General features: G+C 43.4%; 1 protein-coding gene across 6 annotated transcripts in view; it reads right to left on the minus strand.

Moving 5' to 3' along the window:
* Positions 1 to 22962, minus strand: part of trappc8 (trafficking protein particle complex subunit 8) — a 99235-nt gene that overhangs the window by 23185 nt on the left and 53088 nt on the right. For all 6 annotated transcript variants that reach the window (XM_029633129.2, XM_029633126.2, XM_029633127.2 and 3 more), the window contains 4 exons: positions 5562 to 5737; positions 5275 to 5349; positions 2283 to 2409; positions 2010 to 2167 (listed from right to left, as the gene is read on the minus strand). In XM_029633129.2, coding sequence (XP_029488989.2) covers positions 2010 to 2167; positions 2283 to 2409; positions 5275 to 5349; positions 5562 to 5737 — 536 coding nt within the window. The remainder of the gene's footprint in view (positions 1 to 2009; positions 2168 to 2282; positions 2410 to 5274; positions 5350 to 5561; positions 5738 to 22962) is intronic.

Below are 22962 nucleotides of genomic sequence, written 5' to 3' on the forward strand. Positions count from 1 at the left end.
AATAATACATATAGAATCATCTAGTAAGCAAAAAAGTGTTAAAGTAGCCACCCTTTGCCTTGATGACAGCTTTGCACTCTCTTGGCATTCTCTCAACTAGCTTCACCTGGAATGCTTTTCCAACACTCTTTAAAGAGTTCCCACATATGCTGAGCACTTGTTGGCTGCTTTTTCTTCACTCTGCGCTCAAACTCATCCCAAACCATCTCAAATTGGGTTGAGATCGGGTGATTTTGGAGGCCATATCATCTGATGCAGCACTCCATCACCCTCCTAGGACAAATAGCCCTTACACAGCCTGGAGGTGTGTTGGGTCATTGTCCTGTTGGAAAAAAAAATATAGTCCCACTAAGCGCAAACCAGGATGGCGTCCCGCTGCAGAATGCTGTGGTAGCCATGCTGGTTAAGTATGCCTTGAATTCTAAATAATTCACAGACAGTGTCATCACCAAAGCAACCCCACACATCACACCTCCTCCTCCATGCTTCACGGTGGGAACCACAACTACTCTGCGTCTCACAAAGACACAGCGGTTGGTGTCCTTTAGTAGTGGTTTCTTTGCAGCAATTCGACCATGATAGCCTCATTCACGCAGTCTCTTCTAAACAGTTGATGTTGAGATGTATCTGTTACTTGAACACTGAAGCATTACTTTGGGCTGCAATTTCTGAGGCTGGTAACTCGAATGAACTTATACTCTGCAGCAGAGCAAACTCTGGGTCTTCCTTTCCTGTGGCAGTCCTCATGAGAGCCAGTTTCATCATAGCGCTTGTTGATTCTTTTAAAACAACTAAAATAAATTTTGCTAGCTGCAAGAAGCAATGCCCGGGGTTCAAGCTTAGGCCCCATAGCACCACCAGCAGGACAAATTGCCCTAGGATGAGCTAATTATGTACTCCATATCATGCTTTACAAATAATAGAACTCAACATCAAACAAATCATGCAATATGCTTTTGATGCATTTTGGACCATTTTCAATGATGTTGACTACTTTCAAATACCTTCTCTAGAACCGTTGCGCCGATTGGCACCAAATATGGTATATAGCGTCTATGTACCCTTCTATTTTCCAGGACTAGCGCAAACAATATGGCCGTTATGAGCCAATGAGCTTGTGTGAATGGTTTTTCCTGTCCACCATGCGGTCAAACTTAACCATAGTTTACAGCTAACAATAGGAGTTGTTGTCCACAAAGCAGCACGGAGGGCTCACAAGTGCCTGTCTATTCCTTACTTTGGATGGTGGATACATTATTTTAATACATTTTTTAATATTCAATTAGAGTTGTTGACGTCAACCGGCTGTATTCTATGAAGAGAGATGCTATGCTACTTACCTCATGTCATGAATATGCATAGCAATATAAAGGGCTATTTTTTTATAATAAATTTGCTGGAATGTTACATGTCCTACTTATATCAGTACACTCAAATAAACCTCACGTAGCAAATAAGCCATTAAATGTTTTGTTGACCAAATTCGAAACACTTTGACCTACATAAAAAAACTGATTGGTGAGCGAAAGAAACTAAACAACGCCTCCTACTGGAGAAGACAGATTTTCGCCTCTTCCTTTCTGGCTAGTATGCTCATATCTGAGCATGCGTGCCAAACAGGTGAAGATATAAATATGTGCCGGTTATAGCGCCACCCTATGGTCAATCTGAAAGTGCTTGCATAATGTTGAGTCTTGGCAGTGTTTGGAACATGTGTACCAAGTTTTGTTACAATATGATGGCTTGTTATTGAGCCACCATGTGGCCAATTGGCACGGCATGAGATTATGTGACATATGGGCCTTGATCATCATGTAAAGTTGCACCCTCCTGGGCTTTACCATCTCGCTGGAATTAGATTTTTTTCCCCACCATAATTTGACCCATAATTTTGGGTCAAATGACATTCATTAGACCTGGATTCATTGAATAGTTTAGTTCCAAAATGACAAAAAATACACTGAAGCTCATTTCTGGGTAAGGGGTAGTGGACAGTGGTGAGTCAGTACCTCCAGCAGGGGCATGGGAGGGGTGATGGTGGGGTCAAGACGTCGGTCAGGACCGTGGCTGACAGAGGTCTTCTCCTCTTTGGTCTGGTTTAACCGCGGTCCCTGAATCTCTAGGTCCTGTCGACCACGAACCAATGTCCCCGCAGTCGCTGAGGGACCTTTAGAGAGTACCGCAACCACAACAAAGGTCGGGTGAGAAGGACCAAAACAAGTTTATAGCACTGGTTTTACAGTGTGTGTGTGTGTGACTGCATGACCATGTGTATGTGTTACCTTGGTTCTGCGAGAAACTGTTGCTGTTAATAGTAGTCTCTCCAGTAGAAGGGGTGGAGGCCAGGTTATAGACTAGACCCAGGATGGTGAGCTGACCAGTCTGGCGAGGAAGCAGCTTCAGACGAGCCTGCCAGGAGAGGGGGGAAAATACAGTTGAAGTCAGAAATTTACACACACCTTAGCCAAATGCATTTAAACTCAGTTTTCACAATTCCTGACATTTAATCCTAGTAACAATTCCCTGCCAGTTAGGATCACCACTTTATTTTAAGAATGTGAAATGTCAAAATAATAGAAGAGAGAATTATTTATTTCAAATTGTATTTCTTTCATCACATTCCCAGTGGGTTAGAAGTTTGCATACACTCAATTAGTATTTGGTAGCATTGCCTTTAAATTGTTTAACTTGGGTCAAACGTGTCAAGTAGCCTTCCACAAGCTTCCCACAATAAGTTGGGTGAACTTTGGCCCATTCCTCCTGACAGAGCTGGTGTAACCGAGTCAGGTTTGTAGGCCTCCTTGCTCGCACATGATTTTTCAGTTCTGCCCACACATCTGCTATAGGATTGGAGGTCAGGGTTTTGTGATGGCCACTCCAATATCTTGACTTTGTTGTCCTTAAGCCATTTTGCCACAACTTTGGAAGTAAGTTGGGGTCATTGTCCATTTGGAAGACCCATTTGGAAACAAGCTTTAAATTCCTGACTGATGTCTTGAGATGTTGCTTCAATATATCCACATAATTTTCTTCCTCACGAAGCCATCTATTTTGTGAAGTGCACCAGTCCCTCCTGCAGCAAAGCACCCTCACAACATGATGCTGCCACCCCTGTGCTTCACGGTTGGGATGGTGGTTCTTCGTGGTGGTGGTTCTTCGGCATGCAAGCGTCTCTCTTTCTCCTCCAAACATAACGATGGTTATTATGGCCAAACCATTCTATTTTTGTTTCATCAGACCAGAGGACATTTCTCCAAAAAGTATGATCTTTGTCCACATGTGCAGTTGCAGACCGTAGTCTGGCTTTTTTATGGCGGTTTTGGAGCAGTGGCTTATTCCTTGCTGAGTAGCCATTCAAGCTGTGTCGACATAGGACTCGTTTTACTGTGGATATAAATACTTTTGTACCTGTTTTCTCCAGCATCTTCACAAGGTCCTTTGCTGTTGTTCTGGGATTGATTTGCACTTTTCGCACCAAAGTCCGTTCATCTCTAGAAGACAGAACGAGTCTCCTTCCTGAGCAGTATGACTGCGTGGTCCCATGGTGTTTATACTTGCGTACTATTGTTTGTACAGATGAAGGTGGTACCTTCAGGTTTATGGAAATTGCTCCCAAGGATGAACCAGACGAGAGGTCTACAATTTTTTTTCCTGAGGTCTTGGCTGATTTCTTTTGATTTTCCCATGATGTCACGCAAAGAGGCACCGAGTTTGAAGGTAGGCCTTGAAATACATCCACAGGTACACCTCCAATTGACTCAAATGATGTCAATTTGCTTTAGAAGCTTCTGATAGGCTATGACATCATTTACTGGAATTGTCCAAGCTGTTTAACTTCTTCGATATAGGGGGCACTCTTTTAATTTTTGGATAAAAAAACGTTCCCGTTTTAAACAAGATATTTTGTCACGAAAAGATGCTCGACTATGCATATAATTGACAGCTTTGGAAAGAAAACACTGACGTTTCGAAAAATGCAAAGATATTATCTGTGAGTGCCACAGAACTGATGCTACAGGCGAAACCAAGATGAAATTTCAAACAGGAAATGCCCCAGATTTTGAAGGCGCTGTGTTCCAATGTCTCCTTATATGGCTGTGTTTCCCCAAGGTGTCTGCAGCATTGTGAGATATTTGTAGGCATATCATTGGAAGATTGACCATTTTACACTACATCTACCAGGTGCTGCTTGGTGTCCTCCGTCGCAATTATTGCGTAATCTCCAGCTGCGTGTATTTTTCCATTTGCTTCCGAGGAGAAACCCAACTGCCACGAATGATTTATCATCGAATAGATATGTGAAAAACACCTTGAGGATTGATTCTAAACAACGTTTGCCATGTTTCTGTCAATATTATGGAGTTAATTTGGAAAAAAGTTTGGCGTTGTAATGACTGCATTTTCGGGGGTTTTTCTTAGCCAAACGTGATGAACAAAACGGAGTGATTTCTCCTACACAAATAATATTTTTGGAAAAACTGAACATTTGCTATCTGAGAGTCTCCTCATTGAAAACATCCGAAGTTCTTCAAAGGTCAATGATTTTATTTGAATGCTTTTCTTGTTTTTGTGAAAATGTTGCCTGCTGAATGCTAGGCTTAATGCTATGCTAGCTATCAATACTCTTACACAAATGCTTGTGTAGCTATGGTTGAAAAGCATATTTTGAAAATCTGAGATGACAGTGTTGTTAACAAAAGGCTAAGCTTGTGAGTGAATATATTTCTTTCATTTCATTTGCGATTTTCATGAATAGTTAACGTTGCGTTATGGTAATGGGCTTGAGGCTATGATTACGCTCCCGGTTACGGGATTGCTCGACGCAAGAAGTTAAAGGCACAGTCAACTTAGTGTATGTAAACTTCTGACCCACTGGAGTTGTGATAGTGAATTATAAGTGAAATAATCTGTCTGTAAGTAATTGTTGGAAAAATGACTTGTGTCATGCACAAAGTAGATGTCCTAACCGACTTGCCAAAACTATAGTTTGTTAACAAGAAATTTGTGGAGTGTTTGAAAAATGAGTTTTAATGACTCCAACCTAAGTGTATGTAAACTTCCGACTTCAACTGTATCAGAAAGAAGAGTCATATACTGTTATCACATGACAATGATGAGCGAGGGGAGAGAGAGAGAGATTGAACATGGAGTTCGAGAGAAGTCACAGAAAATAAGAGGCGGAGAAAGAATGAGGTAGAGAATGGGGGAGAGAAAAAAATGGTAAGAGAGCGACACCAAGAACTGCATAAAATCAGAAAAGATGCCACCGCTTACCACTCTTGTCTCCTCGGGGCTCATGAAGAACTCTGGGATGACTTCTGTGGTGATGATGCCATCTTTCTGCACTGTCTGTAACGAGACCGGTTGTAAAAATGAGAGGTTTACTAGTTGAATGTTATGAGTTGAATGAAAAGTAACTATCCTTACAGCACTGTAGCCTCACAGAGCGAAGGTAACACCAACAGTTGCTCTGATTCAGATGGGTTAAATGCGGAAGACACATTTCAGTTGAAGGCATTCAGGTGTACAATTGACTAGGTATCCCCCTTTCCATTTCTTACCCTGGGAGCGATGGCTTCCTTCTCATTGGTGATGGTGACAGCGTCTCCAACCATGACGTCCTGCGGTTGTGGTCGAGAGAAGTCTTTGAGCGTGAACTTCCAGAGCAGCGAGAGGTCTGAGAGAACCAGCGGAACCTTTAGAGGGTTCCGGAACGCCACCTCAACTATGATGGGTTCTACATAGGAGCAAAAGAGAGACACCAGGATGAGGACAAACACAACCAAAGAAATGTGAGGATATCTAAGTATAGTAAATTCAAAACCATATGTAATATGCAGTACACGGAGTACACAAAGATTAAGAAAACCTTCCTAATATGGAGTGGCACCCTTTTATGCCCTCAGAACAGCCTCAATTCATTGGGGCATGGACTAGAAAGTGTCCAAAGCATTCCACAGGGATGCTGGCCCATGTTGACTCCATTGCTTCCCACAGTTGTGTGAAGTTGGCTGGATGTCCTTTGGGTGGTGGACCATTCTTGATAGACCCGGGAAACTGTTGAGCATGAAAAACCCCTCTCTCAGTTCTTGACACACTCAAACCGGTGCGCCTGGCACCTACTACCATAATTCGTTCAAAGGCACTTAAATCGTTTGTCTTACCCATTCACCCTCTGAATGGCACACATACTAGGGCTGACCCCATTTAGTCAACTGGTCGATTGTTTGGTTGATAGGGTGTTGGTTGACCGAGATTCCATTAGGCAAGAAAAAAAAGTTACTTGTGCACAAGACACCTGTCTGAGTGGACTAATCCATTGAATAATGCATAATCCATTGCGGAGTCCAAGACATGTGCTACCGAAATTGTGTATGGTTAAATTTCGTAAGAACAATGGTGCAACACTAATACAAATATTATTTTATAATAAATGTGCTTTCTCCCGCGTTGGATAACGGTGGTTGTCCACAGTTCTGAAACACCAGCTAATAGGCACCTTTTCCTAGACCATGTTGCTCTATGCTCTATGCCTAATAGCAAAGTTACCCATATTGGTGTTGAGGACAATGCCGCAGAGTTTGGAGACGAGAAAACAGCCCTTCAATTTTTCAGAACTTATTTAGCAGGCGAAACCCCGAGGACAAACCATTCAGATTTTTTTTTTTTTGGGGGGGGTGTCACTCTTTTCAATGGGTTTTCATTGGGAATCCACTTCCACTGGATGTCACCAGTCTTCAGAAATTGGTTGAGGTTTTTCCTTTGTGTAATGAAGAAGTAGCCCTGTTCAGAACGAGGGTCACTTGTAGAGTACTGTTAGATAGAGGTGCGTGACCAGAAAGCATGCTACAGTTGGTTTTCCTCCTGGATTTTTTATTTTATTTTTTTATTTCACCTTTATTTACCAGGTAGGCAAGTTGAGAAGTTCACATTTACAATTGCGACTTGGCCAAGATAAAGCAAAGCAGTTCGACACATACAACGACACAGAGTTACACATGGAGTAAAACAAACATACAGTCAATAATACAGTATAAACAAGTCTATATGATGTGAGCAAATGAGGTGAGATAAGGGAGGTAAAGGCAAAAAAAGACCATGGTGGCAAAGTAAATACAATATAGCAAGTAAAACACTGGAATGGTAGATTTGCAATGGAAGAATGTGCATATACCTGCTGGAGCGTGTGCTACAGGTGGGAGATGCTATGGTGACCAGCGAGCTGAGATAAGGGGGGACTTGTAGATGACATGGAGCCAGTGGGTTTGGCGACGAGTATGAAGCGAGGGCCAGCCAACGAGAGTGTACAGGTCGCAATGGTGGGTAGTATATGGGGCTTTGGTGACAAAACGGATTGCACTGTGATAGACTGCATCCAATTTGTTGAGTAGGGTATTGGAGGCTATTTTGTAAATGACATCGCCAAAGTCGAGGATTGGTAGGATGGTCAGTTTTACAAGGGTATGTTTGGCAGCATGAGTGAAGGATGCTTTGTTTGCGAAATAGGAAGCCAATTCTAGATTTAACTTTGGATTGGAGATGTTTGATATGGGTCTGGAAGGAGAGTTTACAGTCTAACCAGACACCTAAGTATTTGTAGTTGTCCACGTATTCTAAGTCAGAGCCGTCCAGAGTAGTGATGTTGGACAGGCAGGCAGGTGCAGGCAGCGATCGGTTGAAGAGCATGCATTTAGTTTTACTTGTATTTAAGAGCAATTGGAGGCCACGGAAGGAGAGTTGTATGGCATTGAAGCTTGCCTGGAGGGTTGTTAACACAGTGTCCAAAGAAGGGCCGGAAGTATACAGAATGGTGTCGTCTGCGTAGAGGTGGATCAGAGACTCACCAGCAGCAAGAGCGACCTCATTGATGTATACAGAGAAGAGAGTCGGTCCAAGAATTGAACCCTGTGGCACCCCCATAGAGACTGCCAGAGGTCCGGACAGCAGACCCTCCGATTTGACACACTGAACTCTATCAGAGAAGTAGTTGGTGAACCAGGCGAGGCAATCATTTGAGAAACCAAGGCTGTCGAGTCTGCCGATGAGGATGTGGTGATTGACAGAGTCGAAAGCCTTGGCCAGATCAATGAATACGGCTGCACAGTAATGTTTCTTATCGATAGCGGTTAAGATATTGTTTAGGACCTTGAGCGTGGCTGAGGTGCACCCATGACCAGCTCTGAAACCAGATTGCATAGCAGAGAAGGTATGGTGAGATTCGAAATGGTCGGTAATCTGTTTGTTGACTTGGCTTTCGAAGACCTTAGAAAGGCAGGGTAGGATAGATATAGGTCTGTAGCAGTTTGGGTCAAGAGTGTGTCCCCCTTTGAAGAGGGGGATGACCGCAGCTGCTTTCCAATCTTTGGGAATCTCAGACGACATGAAAGAGAGGTTGAACATGCTAGTAATAGGGGTGGCAACAATTTCAGCAGATCATTTTAGATCTAAAGGGTTCAGATTGTCTAGCCCGGTTGATTTGTAGGGGTCCAGATTTTGCAGCTCTTTCAGAACATCAGCCGAACGGATTTGGGAGAAGGAGAAATGGGGAAGGCTTGGGCGAGTTGCTGTGGGGGGTGCAGTGCTGTTGACCGGGGTAGGAATAGCCAGGTGGAAAGCATGGCCAGCCGTAGAAAAATGCTTATTGAAATTCTCAATTATGGTGGATTTATCAGTGGTGACAGTGTTTCCTATCTTCAGTGCAGTGGGCAGCTGGGAGGAGGTGTTCTTATTCTCCATGGACTTTACAGTGTCCCAGAACTTTTTTGAGTTAGTGTTGCAGGAAGCAAATTTCTGGTTGAAAAAGCTAGCCTTGGCTTTTCTAACTGCCTGTGTATAATGGTTTCTAGCTTCCCTGAACAGCTGCATATCACGGGGGCTGTTCGATGCTAATGCAGAACGCCATAGGATGTTTTTGTGTTGGTTAAGGGCAGTCAGGTCTGGGGAGAACCAAGGGCTATATCTGTTCCTGGTTCTAAATTTCTTGAATGGGGCAAGTTTATTTAAGATGGTTAGGAAGGCATTTAAAAAAAATATCCAGGCATCCTCTACTGACGGGATGAGATCAATATCCTTCCAGGATACCCCGGCCAGGTCGATTAGAAAGGCCTGCTCGCTGAAGTGTTTCAGGGAGCGTTTTACAGTGATGAGTGGAGGTCGTTTGACCGCTGACCCATTACGGATGCAGGCAATGAGGCAGTGATTGCTGAGATCTTGGTTGAAGACAGCAGAGGTATATTTAGAGGGCAAGTTGGTTAGAATGATATCTATGAGGGTGCCCGTGTTTAAGGCTTTGGGGAGGTACCTGGTAGGTTCATTGATAATTTGTGTGAGATTGAGGGCATCAAGTTTAGATTGTAGGATGGCTGGGGTGTTAAGCATGTTCCAGTTTAGGTCGCCTAGCAGCACGAGCTCTGAAGATAGATGGGGGGCAATCAGTTCACATATGGTGTCCAGAGCACAGCTGGGGGCAGAGGGTGGTCTATAGCAGGCGGCAACGGTGAGAGACTTGTTTTTGGAGAGGTGGATTTTTAAAAGTAGAAGTTCAAATTGTTTGGGTACAGACCTGGATAGTAGGACAGAACTCTGCAGGCTATCTTTGCAGTAGATTGCAACACCGACCCTTTGGCAGTTCTATCTTGTCTGAAAATGTTGTAGTTTGGAATTAAAATTTCGGAATTTTTGGTGGTCTTCCTAAGCCAGGATTCAGACACAGCTAGAACATCCGGGTTGGCAGAGTGTGCTAAAGCAGTGAATAGAACAAACTTAGGGAGGAGGCTTCTAATGTTAACATGCATGAAACCAAGGCTATTACGGTTACAGAAGTCGTCAAAAGAGAGCGCCTGGGGAATAGGAGTGGAGCTAGGCACTGCAGGGCCTGGATTCACCTCTACATCACCAGAGGAACAGAGGAGGAGTAGAATAAGGGTGCGGCTAAAAGCAATAAGAATTGATCGTCTAGAAAGTCTGGAACAGAGAGTAAAAGGAGGTTTCTGGGGGCGATAAAATAGCATCAAGGTATAATGTACAGACAAAGGTATGGTAGGATGTGAATACAGTGGAGGTAAACCTAGGTATTGAGTGATGAAGAGAGAGATAGTCTCTAGAAACATCATTGAAACCAGGAGATGTCATTGCATGTGTGGGTGGTGGAACTAATAGGTTGGATAAGGTATCGTGAGCAGGACTAGAGGCTCTACAGTGAAATAAGCCAATAAACACTAACCAGAACAGCAATGGACTAGGCATATTGACATTAAGGAGAGGCATGCTTAGTCGAGTGATCAAAAGGGTCCGGTGAGTGGAGAGGTTGGTTGGGGATCACGGCGATTTAGACAGCTAGCCAGGCCATCGGTAGCAAGCTAGCATAGGATGGAGGTCTGTTATTAGCCACCTCTTGCGTTCCGTCAGTAGATTAGTGGGGTTCCGTGTGGTAGAGGGGATTAATCCAAATCACACAACAAAAATAAAAACAATAGATATAGTTATAGAGGCCCAAGAAGAAGAAAAAAATAAATAAAAATAAATAAAATTGTCCGATTGTCTATTCAGATAGCAGCCGATAAGACAGCTAACGGTTAGCAGGCCGCAGATGGGCGGTCAGGTAACGTCGCGACGGAGGAGCCAGCCGGATAACTCCTTCGGGTAGATAACGTCGGCAGTTCAGTTGTGAAGGCCCGGTGGGGCTCCGCGTAGGCAGTAAAACGGGTCCGGATAGGTGACTGCAGCCCAGGAGTGATTGATGGAACTCTTCAGCTGGCTAGCTCCGGAATAATTGATGGCGGTGGACCAACACATGGCGGTGTTCGCCTTACCAATCTCACTAGGATAAAAACCTCCTCCATTCCTGCCATTATTGAAAGAGATTGTGATACCTCACATCTCAAAATAGGGCTACTTAATGTTAGATCCCTTACTTCAAAGGCAGTTATAGTCAATTAACTAATCATAATCTTGACGTGATTGGCCTGACTGAAACATGGCTTAAGCCTGATGAATTTACTGTGTTAAATGAGGCCTCACCTCCTGGTTACACTAGTGACCATATCCCCCGTGCATCCCGCAAAGGCGGAGGTGTTGCTAACATTCACAATAGCAAATATCAATTTACAAAAAAAAAAAAAGACTTTTTCGTCTTTTGAGCTTCTAGTCATGAAATCTATGCAGCCTACTCAATCACTTTTTATAGCTACTGTTTACAGGCCTCCTGGGCCATATACAGCGTTCCTCATTGAGGTCCCTGAATTCCTATCGGACCTTGTAGTCATAGCAGATAATATTCAAATTTTTGGTGACTTTAATATTCACATGGAAAAGTCCACAGACCCACTCCAAAATGCTTTCGGAGCCATCATCGACTCAGTGGGTTTTGTCCAACATGTCTCTGGACCTACTCACTGTCACACTCTGGACCTAGTTTTGTCCCATGGATTAAATGTTGTGGATCTGAATGTTTTTCCTCATAATCCTGGACTATCGGACCACCATTTTATTACGTTTGCAATTGCAACAAATAATCTGCTCAGACCCCAACCAAGGAGCATCAAAAGTCGTGCTATAAATTCACAGACAACAAAGATTCCTTGATTCCCTTCCAGACTCCCTCTGCCTACCCAAGGACGTCAGAGGACAACAATCAGTTAACTTCTTCGATATAGGGGGCGCTCTTTTAATTTTTGGATAAAAAAACTTTCCCATTTTAAACAAGATATTTTGTCACAAAAAGATGCTCGACTATGCATATAATTGACAGCTTTGGAAAGAAAACACTCTGACGTTTCCAAATCTGCAAAGATATTATCTGTGAGTGCCACAGAACTGATGCTACAGGCGAAACCAAGATGAAATTTCAAACAGGAAATGCCCCAGATTTTGAATGCGCTTTGTTCCAATGTCTCCGTATAAGGCTGTGAATGCGCAAGGAATGAGCCTACACTTTGTCATTTCCCCAAGGTGTCTGCAGCATTGTGACGTATTTGTAGGCATATCATTGGAAGATTGACCATAAGAGACTACATTTACCAGGTGCTCCGGTTGGTGTCCTCCGTTGCAATTATTGCGCAATCTCCAGCTGCGTGCATTTTTCCATTTGGTTCAGAGGAGAAACCAAACTGCCACGAATGACTTATCATCGAATAGATATGTGAAAAACACCTTGAGGATTGATTCTAAACAACGTTTGCCATGTTTCTGTCAATATTATGGAGTTAATTTGGAAAAAAGTTTGGCGTTGTAATGACTGCATTTTCGGGGGTTTTTCTTAGCCAAACGTGATGAACAAAACGGAGTGATTTCTCCTACACAAATAATCTTTTTGGAAAAACTGAACATTTGCTATCTGAGAGTCTCCTCATTGAAAACATCCGAAATTCTTCAAAGGTCAATGATTTTATTTGAATGCTTTTCTTGTTTTTGTGAAAATGTTGCCTGCTGAATGCTAGGCTTAATGCTATGCTAGCTATCAATACTCTTACACAAATGCTTGTGTAGCTATGGTTGAAAAGCATATTTTGAAAATCTGAGATGACAGTGTTGTTAACCTGTTGCTTCTACCCGGGACGCTTGCGTCCCAACTAGAGCTCTGGAAATGCAAATGCGCTACGCTAAATGCTAATAGTATTAGTTAAAACTCAAAAGTTCATTAAAATACACATGCAGGGTATCGAATTAAAGCTACACTCGTTGTGAATCCAGGCAACAAGTCAGATTTTTAAAATGCTTTTGGCGAAAGCATGAGAAGCTATTATCTGATAGCATGCAACACCCCAAAAAGACCCACAGGGGACGTAAACAAAATAATTAGCATTCGGCGTTACACAAACCGCACAATAAAATAGAAAACATTCATTACCTTTCACCATCTTCTTTGTTGGCACTCCTAGATGTCCCATAAACACTATTTGGGTCTTTATTTCGATTAAATCGGTCCATATAAAGCCTAGATATCGTTATATGTAGACTGTGTGATAAACGAAAAAAACATCGTTTCAAAACGTAACGTCATTTTTTAAAATTCAAAAAAGTCGACGATAAACTTTCACAAAACACTTGAGAAATACGTTTGTAATGCAACTTTAGGTATTAGTAAACGTTAATAAGCGATAAAATTCATCAGGAGGCGATGTAAAGATTATTAGCTGTCCGTCTGGAAAAATGTCCGGCTAGAAACTCAACGAAAATATCCGGTCCTAGACCGGATTAGATACGGTGTCCTGTATGTGTTTGACCAAGAAAAAACTCGAAGGGAAATGACAAGACTCTAGACACCCTGTGGAAGCTGTAGGTACTGCAACCTCAGTCAATTAATTGTGGTTCACGTTTATCAATGGGTTCAAGTAGCGCATGGATATATTTTCCCATTTTCAGTGATCAGTTTTTCCTGTGCTTTTCGATGTAAATGCCGTTCTGGTAAAGCCACAGCAGTGATTTAACCAGTTTTTTAAACGTCTGAGTGTTTTCTATCCACACAGACTAAGCAAATGCATATACTATATTCCTGGCATGAGTAGCAGGGCGCTGAAATGTTGCGCGATTTTTAACAGAATGTTCAAAAAAGTAGAGGGTCGACTGAAGAGGTTAACAAAAGGCTAAGCTTGTGAGCCAATATATTTATTTCATTTCATTTGCGATTTTCATGAATAGTTAATGTTGCGTTATGGTAATGAGCTTGAGGCCATAATTACGCTCCCGGATACGGGATTGCTTGACGCAACAGGTTAACCACCTAACTGAGGAACTCAATTTAACCTTGTGCAATACCCTAGATGCAGTTGCACCCCAAAAAATTCAAACATTTCTCATAAGAAACTAGCTCCCTGGTATACAGAATATACCCGAGCTCTGAAGCAAGCTTCCAGAAAATTGGAACGGAAATGGCACCACACTAAACTGGAAGACTTCCGAAAAGCTTGGAAAGACAGTACCGTGCAGTATCGAAGAGCCCTCACTGCTGCTCGATCATCCTATTTTTCCAACTTAATTGAGGAAAATAAGAACAATACGAAATTTATTTTTGATACTGTCGCAAAGCTAACTAAAAAGCAGCATTCCCCAAGTGAGGATGGCTTTCACTTCAGCAATTCATGAACTTCTTTGAGGAAAAGATCATGATTATTAGAAAGCAAGTTACGGACTCCTCTTTAAATCTGCGTATTCCTCCAAAGCTCAGTTGTCCTGAGTCTGCGCAACTCTGCCAGGACCTAGGATCAAGAGAGACGCTCAAGTGTTTTAGTACTATATCTCTTGACACAATGATGAAAATAATCATGGCCTCGAAACAGTCAAGCTGCATACTGGACCCTATTCCAACTAAACTACTGAAAGAGCTGCTTCCTGTGCTTGGCCATTCTGTGTTGAACATAATAAACGTCTCTCTATCCACTGGATGTGTACCAAACTCACTAAAAGTGGCAGTAATAAAGCCTATTGTCCTATATTGAATCTTCCATTCCTCTCAAAAATGTTAGAAAAGGATGTTGCGCAGCAACTCACTGCCTTCCTGAAGACAAACAATGTATACGAATTGCTTCAGTCTGGTTTTGGACCCCATCATAGCACTGAGACTGCACTTGTGAAGGTGGTAAATGACCTTTTAATGGCATCAGACTGAGGCTCTGCATCTGTCCTCGTGCTCCTAGACCTTAGTGCTGCTTTTGATACCATCGATCAACATATTCTTTTGGAGAGATTGGAAACCCAAATTGGTCTACACGGAGAAGTTCTGGCCTGGTTTAGATCTTATCTGTCGGAAAGATATCACAGTTTGTCTCTGTGAATGGTTTGTCCTCTGACAAATCAATTGTAAATGTCTATGTTTTTCAAGGTTCTGTTTTAGGACCACTATTGTTTTCACTATATATTTTACCTCTTGGGGATGTAATTTGAAAACATAATGTTAACTTTCACTGCTATGCGGATGACACGCAGCTATACATTTCCATGAAACATGGTGTAGCCCCAAAATTGCCCTCGCTAGAAGCATGTGTTTCAGACATAAGGAAGTGGATGGCTGCAAACTTTCTACTATTAAACTCGGACAAAACAGAGATGCTTGTTCTAGGTCCCAAGAAACAAAGAGATCTTCTGTTGAATCTGACAATTAATATTGATGGTTGTACAGTCGTCTCAAATAAAACTGAAGGACCTTGGCATTACTCTGGACCCTGATCTCTCTTTTGACGAACATATCAAGACTGTTTCAAGGACAGCTTTTTTCCCCATCTACGTACCATTGCAAAAATCATTAACTTTCTGTCCAAAAATGATGCAGAAAAAATAATCCATGCTTTTGTTACTTCTAGGTTACATTTACATTACATTTAAGTCATTTAGCAGACGCTCTTATCCAGAGCGACTTACAAATTGGTGCGTTCACCTTATGACATCCAGTGGAACAGCCACTTTACAATAGTGCATCTAAATCTTTTAAGGGGGGTGAGAAGGATTACTTTATCCTATCCTAGGTATTCCTTAAAGAGGTGGGGTTTCAGGTGTCTCCGGAAGGTGGTGATTGACTCCGCTGTCCTGGCGTCGAGAGGGAGTTTGTTCCACCATTGGGGGGCCAGAGCAGCGAACAGTTTTGACTGGGCTGAGCGGGAACTGTACTTCCTCAGTGGTAGGGAGGCGAGCAGGCCAGAGGTGGATGAACGCAGTGCCCTTGTTTGGGTGTAGGGCCTGATCAGAGCCTGGAGGTACTGAGGTGCCGTTCCCCTCACAGCTCCGTAGGCAAGCACCATGGTCTTGTAGCGGATGCGAGCTTCAACTGGAAGCCAGTGGAGAGAGCGGAGGAGCGGGGTGACGTGAGAGAACTTGGGAAGGTTGAACACCAGACGGGCTGCGGCGTTCTGGATGAGTTGTAGGGGTTTAATGGCACAGGCAGGAGCCCAGCCAACAGCGAGTTGCAGTAATCCAGACGGGGAGATGACAAGTGCCTGGATTAGGACCTGCGCCGCTTCCTGTGTGAGGCAGGGTCGTACTCTGCGGATGTTGTAGAGCATGAACCTACAGGAACGGGCCACCGCCTTGATGTTAGTTGAGAACGACAGGGTGTTGTCCAGGATCACGCCAAGGTTCTTAGCGCTCTGGGAGGAGGACACAATGGAGTTGTCAACCGTGATGGCGAGATCATGGAACGGGCAGTCCTTCCCCGGGAGGAAGAGCAGCTCCGTCTTGCCGAGGTTCAGCTTGAGGTGGTGATCCGTCATCCACACTGATATGTCTGCCAGACATGCAGAGATGCGATTCGCCACCTGGTCATCAGAAGGGGGAAAGGAGAAGATTAATTGTGTGTCGTCTGCATAGCAATGATAGGAGAGACCATGTGAGGTTATGACAGAGCCAAGGTTAGACTAATGCTCTACTTTCCGGCTACCCGGATAAAGCACTAAATAAAACTTCAGTTAGTGCTAAATACGGCTGCTAGAATCCTGACTAGAACCAAAATATTTGATCATATTACTCCAGTGCTAGCCTCCCTACACTGGCTTCCTGTTAAGGCAAGGGCTGATTTCAAGGTTTTACTGCTAACCTACAAAGCATTACATGGGCTTGCTCCTACCTATCTTTCTGATTTGGTCCTGCCGTACATACCTACACATACTCTACGGTCACAAGACGCAGGCCTCGTAATTGTCCCCAGAATTTCTACAGCTGGAGGCAGGGCTTTCTCCTATAGATCTCCATTTTTATGGAATGGTCTGCCTACCCATGTGAGAGACGCACACTCGGTCTCAACCTTTAAGTCTTTACTGAAGTCTTTACTAAGTCTTCAGTGGGTCATATGATTTAAAAAAAAATGTTTTACCCCTTTTTATCCCCAATTTCATGGTATCCTATTGTTTAGTAGCTACCATCTTGTCTCATCGCTACAACTCCCGTACAGGCTCGGGAGAGACGAAGGTTGAAAGTCATGCGTCCTCCGATACACAACCCAACCAAGCCGCACTGCTTCTTAACACAGCGCGTATCCAAACCGGAAGCCAGCCGCACCAATGTGTCGGAGGAAACACTGTGCACCTGGCAACCTTGGTTAGCGTGCACTGCGCCCTTGAGTGGGTTGAGTCACTGATGTGATCTTCCTGTCTGGGTTGGCGCCCCCCCTTGGGTTGTGCCGTGGCGGAGATCTTTGTGGGCTATACTCGGCCTTGTTTCAGGATGGTAAGTTGGTGGTTGAAGATATCCCTCTAGTGGAGTGGGGGCTGGTGCTTTGGCAAAGTGGGTGGGGTTATATCCTTCCTGTTTGGCCCTGTCCGGGGGTGTCCTCGGATGGGGCCACAGTGTCTCCTGACCCCTCCTGTCTCAGCCTCCAATATTCATTCTGCAGTAGTTTGTGTCCGGGGGCTAGGGTCAGTTTGTTATATCTGAAGTACTTCTCCTGTCCTATTCAGTGTCCTGTGTGAATTTAAGTGTGCTCTCTCTCTCGGAGGACCTGAGCCCTAGGACCATGCCTCAGGACTACCTGACATGATGACTCCTTGCTGTCCCCAGTCCACCTGGCCGTGCTGCTGCTCCAGTTTCAACTGTTCTGCCTTATTATTATTGGACCATGCTGGACATTTATGAACATTTAAACATCTTGGCCATGTTCTGTTATAATGTCCACCCGTCACAGCCAGAAGAGGACTGGCCACCCCACATAGCCTGGTTCCTCTCTAGGTTTCTTCCTAGGTTTTGGCCTTTCTAGGGAGTTTTTCCTAGCCACCGTGCTTCTACACCTGCATTGCTTGCTGTTTGGGGTTTTAGGTTGGGTTTTTGTACAGCACTTTGAGATATCAGCTGATGTACGAAGGGCTATATAAATACATTTGATTTGATTTGAAAGACCCATTTGCGACCAAGCTTTAACTTCCTGATTGATGTTGTTTCAATATATCCACATAGTTTTCTTTCCTCGTGATGCCATATATTTTGTGAAGTGCACCAGTTTCTCCTGAAGCAAAGCACCCCCACAACATGATGCTGCCACCCCCGTGCTTAACGGTTGGGATGGTGCTCGTTGGCTTGCAAGCCACCCCCTTTACCTCCAAACATAATGAATGTCATTATGGCAAAACGGTTATATTTTTGTTTCATCAGACCAGAGGACATTTCTCCAAAAAGCAGGATCTTTGTCCCAATGTGCAGTTGCAAACCGTCGTCTGGCTTTTTTATGAAGGTTTTGGAGCAGTGGCTTCTTCCTTGCTGAGCGGCCATTCAGGTTCTGTCATTATAGGACTCGTTTTACTGTGGATATAGATACTTTTGTACCGGTTTCCTCCAGCATCTTCACAAGATCCTTTGCCGTTGTTCTGGGATTGATTTGCACTTTTCGCATCAAAGTACGTTCATCTCTAGGAGACATCTCCTTCCTGAGCGGTATGACGGCATGGTGTTTATACTTGTTCATCTGTACAAACAATAGTACGTGTGGTACCTTAAGGCGTTTGGAAATTGCTCCCAAGGATGAACCAGACTTGTTGAAGTCTACAATTTTTGGCTGATTTCTTTTGATTTTCCCATGATGTCAAGCAAAGAGGCACTGAATTTGAAGGTAGGCCTTGAAATACATCCACAGGTACACCTCCAATTGACTCAAATGATGTCAATTAGAATATCAGAAGCTTCTAAAGCCATGACATCATTTTCTGGAATTTTCCAAGCCGTTTAAAATCTTGGAACTACCCATCCCGGATCCGGGAGAAATGTCATCAACTACACTAATTACCATAGCGCAACGGTCAAAAAATATTACTAGAAAATATTCATATTCATGAAATCACAAGTGAAATATAGTGAATCACAGCTTAGCCTTTTGTTAATCAATCTGTCGTCTCAGATTTTGGAATTATGCTTTACAGCCAAAGCAAGACAAGCGTTTGTGTAAGTTTATCGATAGCCTAGCATAGCATTATGTCCAGCTAGCAGCAGGAAGCTTGGTCATGAAAATCAGAAAAGCAATCAAATGATTAATTTACCTTTGATGAGCTTCGGATGTTTTCACTCACGAGACTCCCAGTTTGACAGCAAATGTTCCTTTTGTTCCATAAAGATTATTTTTATACCCAAAATACCTCCGTTTGTTGGTCACGTTATGTTGAGAAATCCACCGGAAATAGCAGGCACGACAACGGCGGGGAAAAAAATCCAAATTATATCCATAATATCGACAGAAACATGGCAAATGTTTTTTATAATCAATCCTCAAGGTGTTTTTCAAATATCTATTCGATAATATATCAACCGGGACAATTGGCTTTTCAGTAGGAGCGAGAGGAAAAATGACTACCTCTGTCTTTTATGCAAGAATCACTCAGAGCCCTCAGCTGGCCACTTATGCAATGTAGTCGTTTACGCTCATTCTTCAACATAAAAGGCGTGAAACTACGTCAAAATGCTGTAGACACCTTAGGGAATACGTAGAAAAAGGAATCTGGTTGATATCCCTTTCAATGGCCAATAGGGGTGCATAGGAACACAATGGTTTCAAAACATGAGTCACTTCCTGATTGGATTTTTCTTAGGCTTTCGCCTGCAATATCAGTTCTGTTATACTCACAGACAATATTTTTACAGTTGGAAACTTTAGAGTGTTTTCTATTCTAAGCTGTCAATTATATGCATATTCAAGCATCTGGTCCTGAAAAATAGGCCGTTTACTTTGGGCACGTTATTTTTCCAAAAATGAAAATAGTGCCCCCTAGCTTCAAGAGGTTAAAGGCACAGTCAACTTGCTGTATGTAAACTTCTGACCCACTGGAATTGTGACACAGTGAATTAATCTGCCTGTAAACAATTGTTGGAAAAATGACTTGTGTCATGCACAAAGTAGATGTCCTAACCGACTTGCCAAAACTATAGTTTGTTAACAAGAAATTTGCAGAGTGGTTGAAAAATGAGTTTGACTTTTTTAATGACTAATCAAAGTGTATGTAAACTTCCAACTTTAACTGTAGCCTCGTTATTGTTATTCTTAATCGTGTTAATTATTATAACTTTTTATTTACTTTGTAAATATTTTCTTAACCAACAGTGCAGATCAAGAAGAGTTAAGGGCTTGTAAGTAAGCAGGTGCTGACCTAACATAATCATAAGGTGTGCTTTCGCCGTAAAGCCTTTTTGAAAGCTGACATTAAGGAGAAGTTGCATTAAGGAGAAGTTTATCGATATTTCCATGCATAACACTTGTATCTTTTATCAATGTTTATTATGAGTATTTCTGTTACTTGATGTGGCTCTCTGCACGTTCACCGGATGTTTGTTTGAGACAATGCATTTCTGAACATAAAACAACAATTTCAAATTAGATTTTTGGACATAAAGATGAACTTTATCCAACAAAACACACATTTATTGTGTAACATGAAGTCCTGTGAGTGCCATCTGATGAAGATCAAATGTTAGTGATTCATTTCATTGCTATTTCTGACTTTTGTGAGGGCTCTCCTTGGCTGGAAAATGGCTTTATGGTTTTCTGTGACTAGGTGCTGACCTAACATAATCGTTTGGTGTGCTTTCGCCGTAAAGCCTATTTGAAATCGGACACTGTGGCTGGATTTACAAGACGTTTATCTTTAAAATGGTGTAAAATACTTGTATGTTTCAGGAATTTTTATTATGGGATTTCTGTTGTTTTGAATTTGGCACCCTTTGGCACCCTTTTCTATCCAAGATGGCGTAGCAGTAAGACGTCTTGTCGTGTCGCGTCCCTTTGTATATATCGTTTTTTCCCCCGTTTTTTCTTCGCATGTCTTTTAAAACATTTTGATAAACCTCAACTTCTAAATACTCTCCTGCAACCCGCCTCACCCAATGTAGCTATTTTTCCTAAATTATTTATATTTACTTCGGATCCGGAACCCCTCGACTGAAGCTAGCCAGCTAACTACCAGCTATCAGTCAGCAAAACATTGCTAGCGGTCTTCAGCTAACCGGTCATCAGCTAACCTTTAGCTCGGAAAGCTCTCGCCAGTTCGAACAACGCGACTCTAACCAGAACATAACGGACCTATTTTTTTATCCCCAGATTCCCACCGCAAACGGAACATCTTCAGCTGGATCTTCACAACTAGCTATCTAGCTAACCGCAACCCCGGATGATTACTCCTGGCTAGCGTTTCCACACACTTAGCTTGAAGCTAGCCCGGCCAGAGCCCTTGTGCTACCACCGTAGCATACTCCTGGGCTACAATATCCGGACCCACGACCGGTCTATCGATGTCACCGCATGAAGAGGAATAAACAGACTCACCCCATCGCGACGTCCCCCAAAGGCTAACTCTCTAGCCCTTGCTATCTCCTTGCTTGCCAATTCGGCCTGCTAACTGCTAGCTTGTTTAGCCCCGGCCTACTAACTGTTAGCACAGGCCTGCTAACCGTCTGAATCGCCGCGTCCCAAACACTCACTGGACCCATATTTACTTTCTCTCTCTTTCGATTTTTAATTTGTTTATACCTTCCGGTAACCTGCCTCACCCAATGTGATACGGAATCACTATTATTTTAAATTTTTAGAACACACTCAAGAACCTCCAGAAGCTAACCAGCTAACTAGCTACAAGCTATTTAGTCATTGTTCGTTTTTTTAACCTGGATAACACTCGCCAGTCCAGCTTCCCTGCCCCATCCACCGCTGCCCCCTGGAAACTGATCACTTGGCTACATAGCTGATGAATGCTGGACTGTCCATTAATCACGGTACTCCATTCTGCTTGTTTATGTTTTATCTGTCGGCCCCAGCCGCACTCAGGCTCTGTGTGTAGTTAACTAGGCAGAGGGAGGGTCGGATTAACGCCATTTTACCTGCTGTTGTGCTAGCTGATTAGCTGTTGTTGTCTCACCTACTGTTTTAGCTAGCTCTCCCAATTCAACACCTGTGACTACTGTATGCCTCGCTGTATGTCTCTCTCAAATGTCAATATGCCTTGTATACTGTTGTTCAGGTTAGTTATCATTGTTTTAGTTCACAATGGAGCCCCTAGTTCCACTCTTCATACCCCTGATACCGCCTTTGTCCCACCTCCCACACATGCGGTGACCTCACCCATTACAACCAGCATGTCCAGAGATACAACCTCTCTCATCACGCAGTGCCTGGGCTTACCTCCGCTGTACCCGCACCCCACCATACCCCTGTCTGTGCATTATGCCCTGAATATATTCTACCTGCTCCTCTTATTCTGTCCCCAACGCTCTAGGCGACCAGTTTTGATAGCCTTTAGCCGCACCCTCATACTACTCCTTCTCTGTTCCGCAGGTGATGTGGAGGTAAACCCAGGCCCTGCATGTCCCCAGGCACCCTCATTTGTTGACTTCTGTGATCGAAAAAGCCTTGATTTCATGCATGTCAACATCAGAAGCCTCCTCCCTAAGTTTGTTTTACTCACTGCTTTAGCACACTCTGCTAACCCTGATGTCCTTGCCGTGTCTGAATCCTGGCTCAGGAAGGCCACCAAAAATTCTGAGATTTCCATACCCAACTATAACATCTTCCGTCAAGATAGAACTGCCAAAGGGGGCGGGGTTGCAGTCTACTGCAGAGATAGCCTGCAAAGTAATGTCATACTTTCCAGGTCCATACCCAAACAGTTCGAACTACTAATTTTGAAAATTACTCTCCAGAAATAAGTCTCTCACTGTTGCCGCCTGCTACCGACCCCCCCTCAGCTCCCAGCTGTGCCCTGGACACCATTTGTGAATTGATCGCCCCCCATCTAGCTTCAGAGGTTGTTCTGTTAGGTGACCTAAACTGGGATATGCTTAACACCCCGGCAGTCCTACAATCTAAGCTAGATGCCCTCAATCTCACACAAATCATCAAGGAACCCACCAGGTACAACCCTAACTCTGTAAACAAGGGCACCCTCATAGACATCATCCTGACCAACTGGCCCTCCAAATACACCTCCGCTGTCTTCAACCAGGATCTCAGCGATCACTGCCTCATTGCCTGTATCCGCTATGGAGGCGCAGTCAAACGACCACCCCTCATCA

This window comes from Oncorhynchus nerka, linkage group LG24 (genome assembly GCF_034236695.1).
Source record: "Oncorhynchus nerka isolate Pitt River linkage group LG24, Oner_Uvic_2.0, whole genome shotgun sequence".
NCBI lineage: Eukaryota > Metazoa > Chordata > Actinopteri > Salmoniformes > Salmonidae > Oncorhynchus > Oncorhynchus nerka.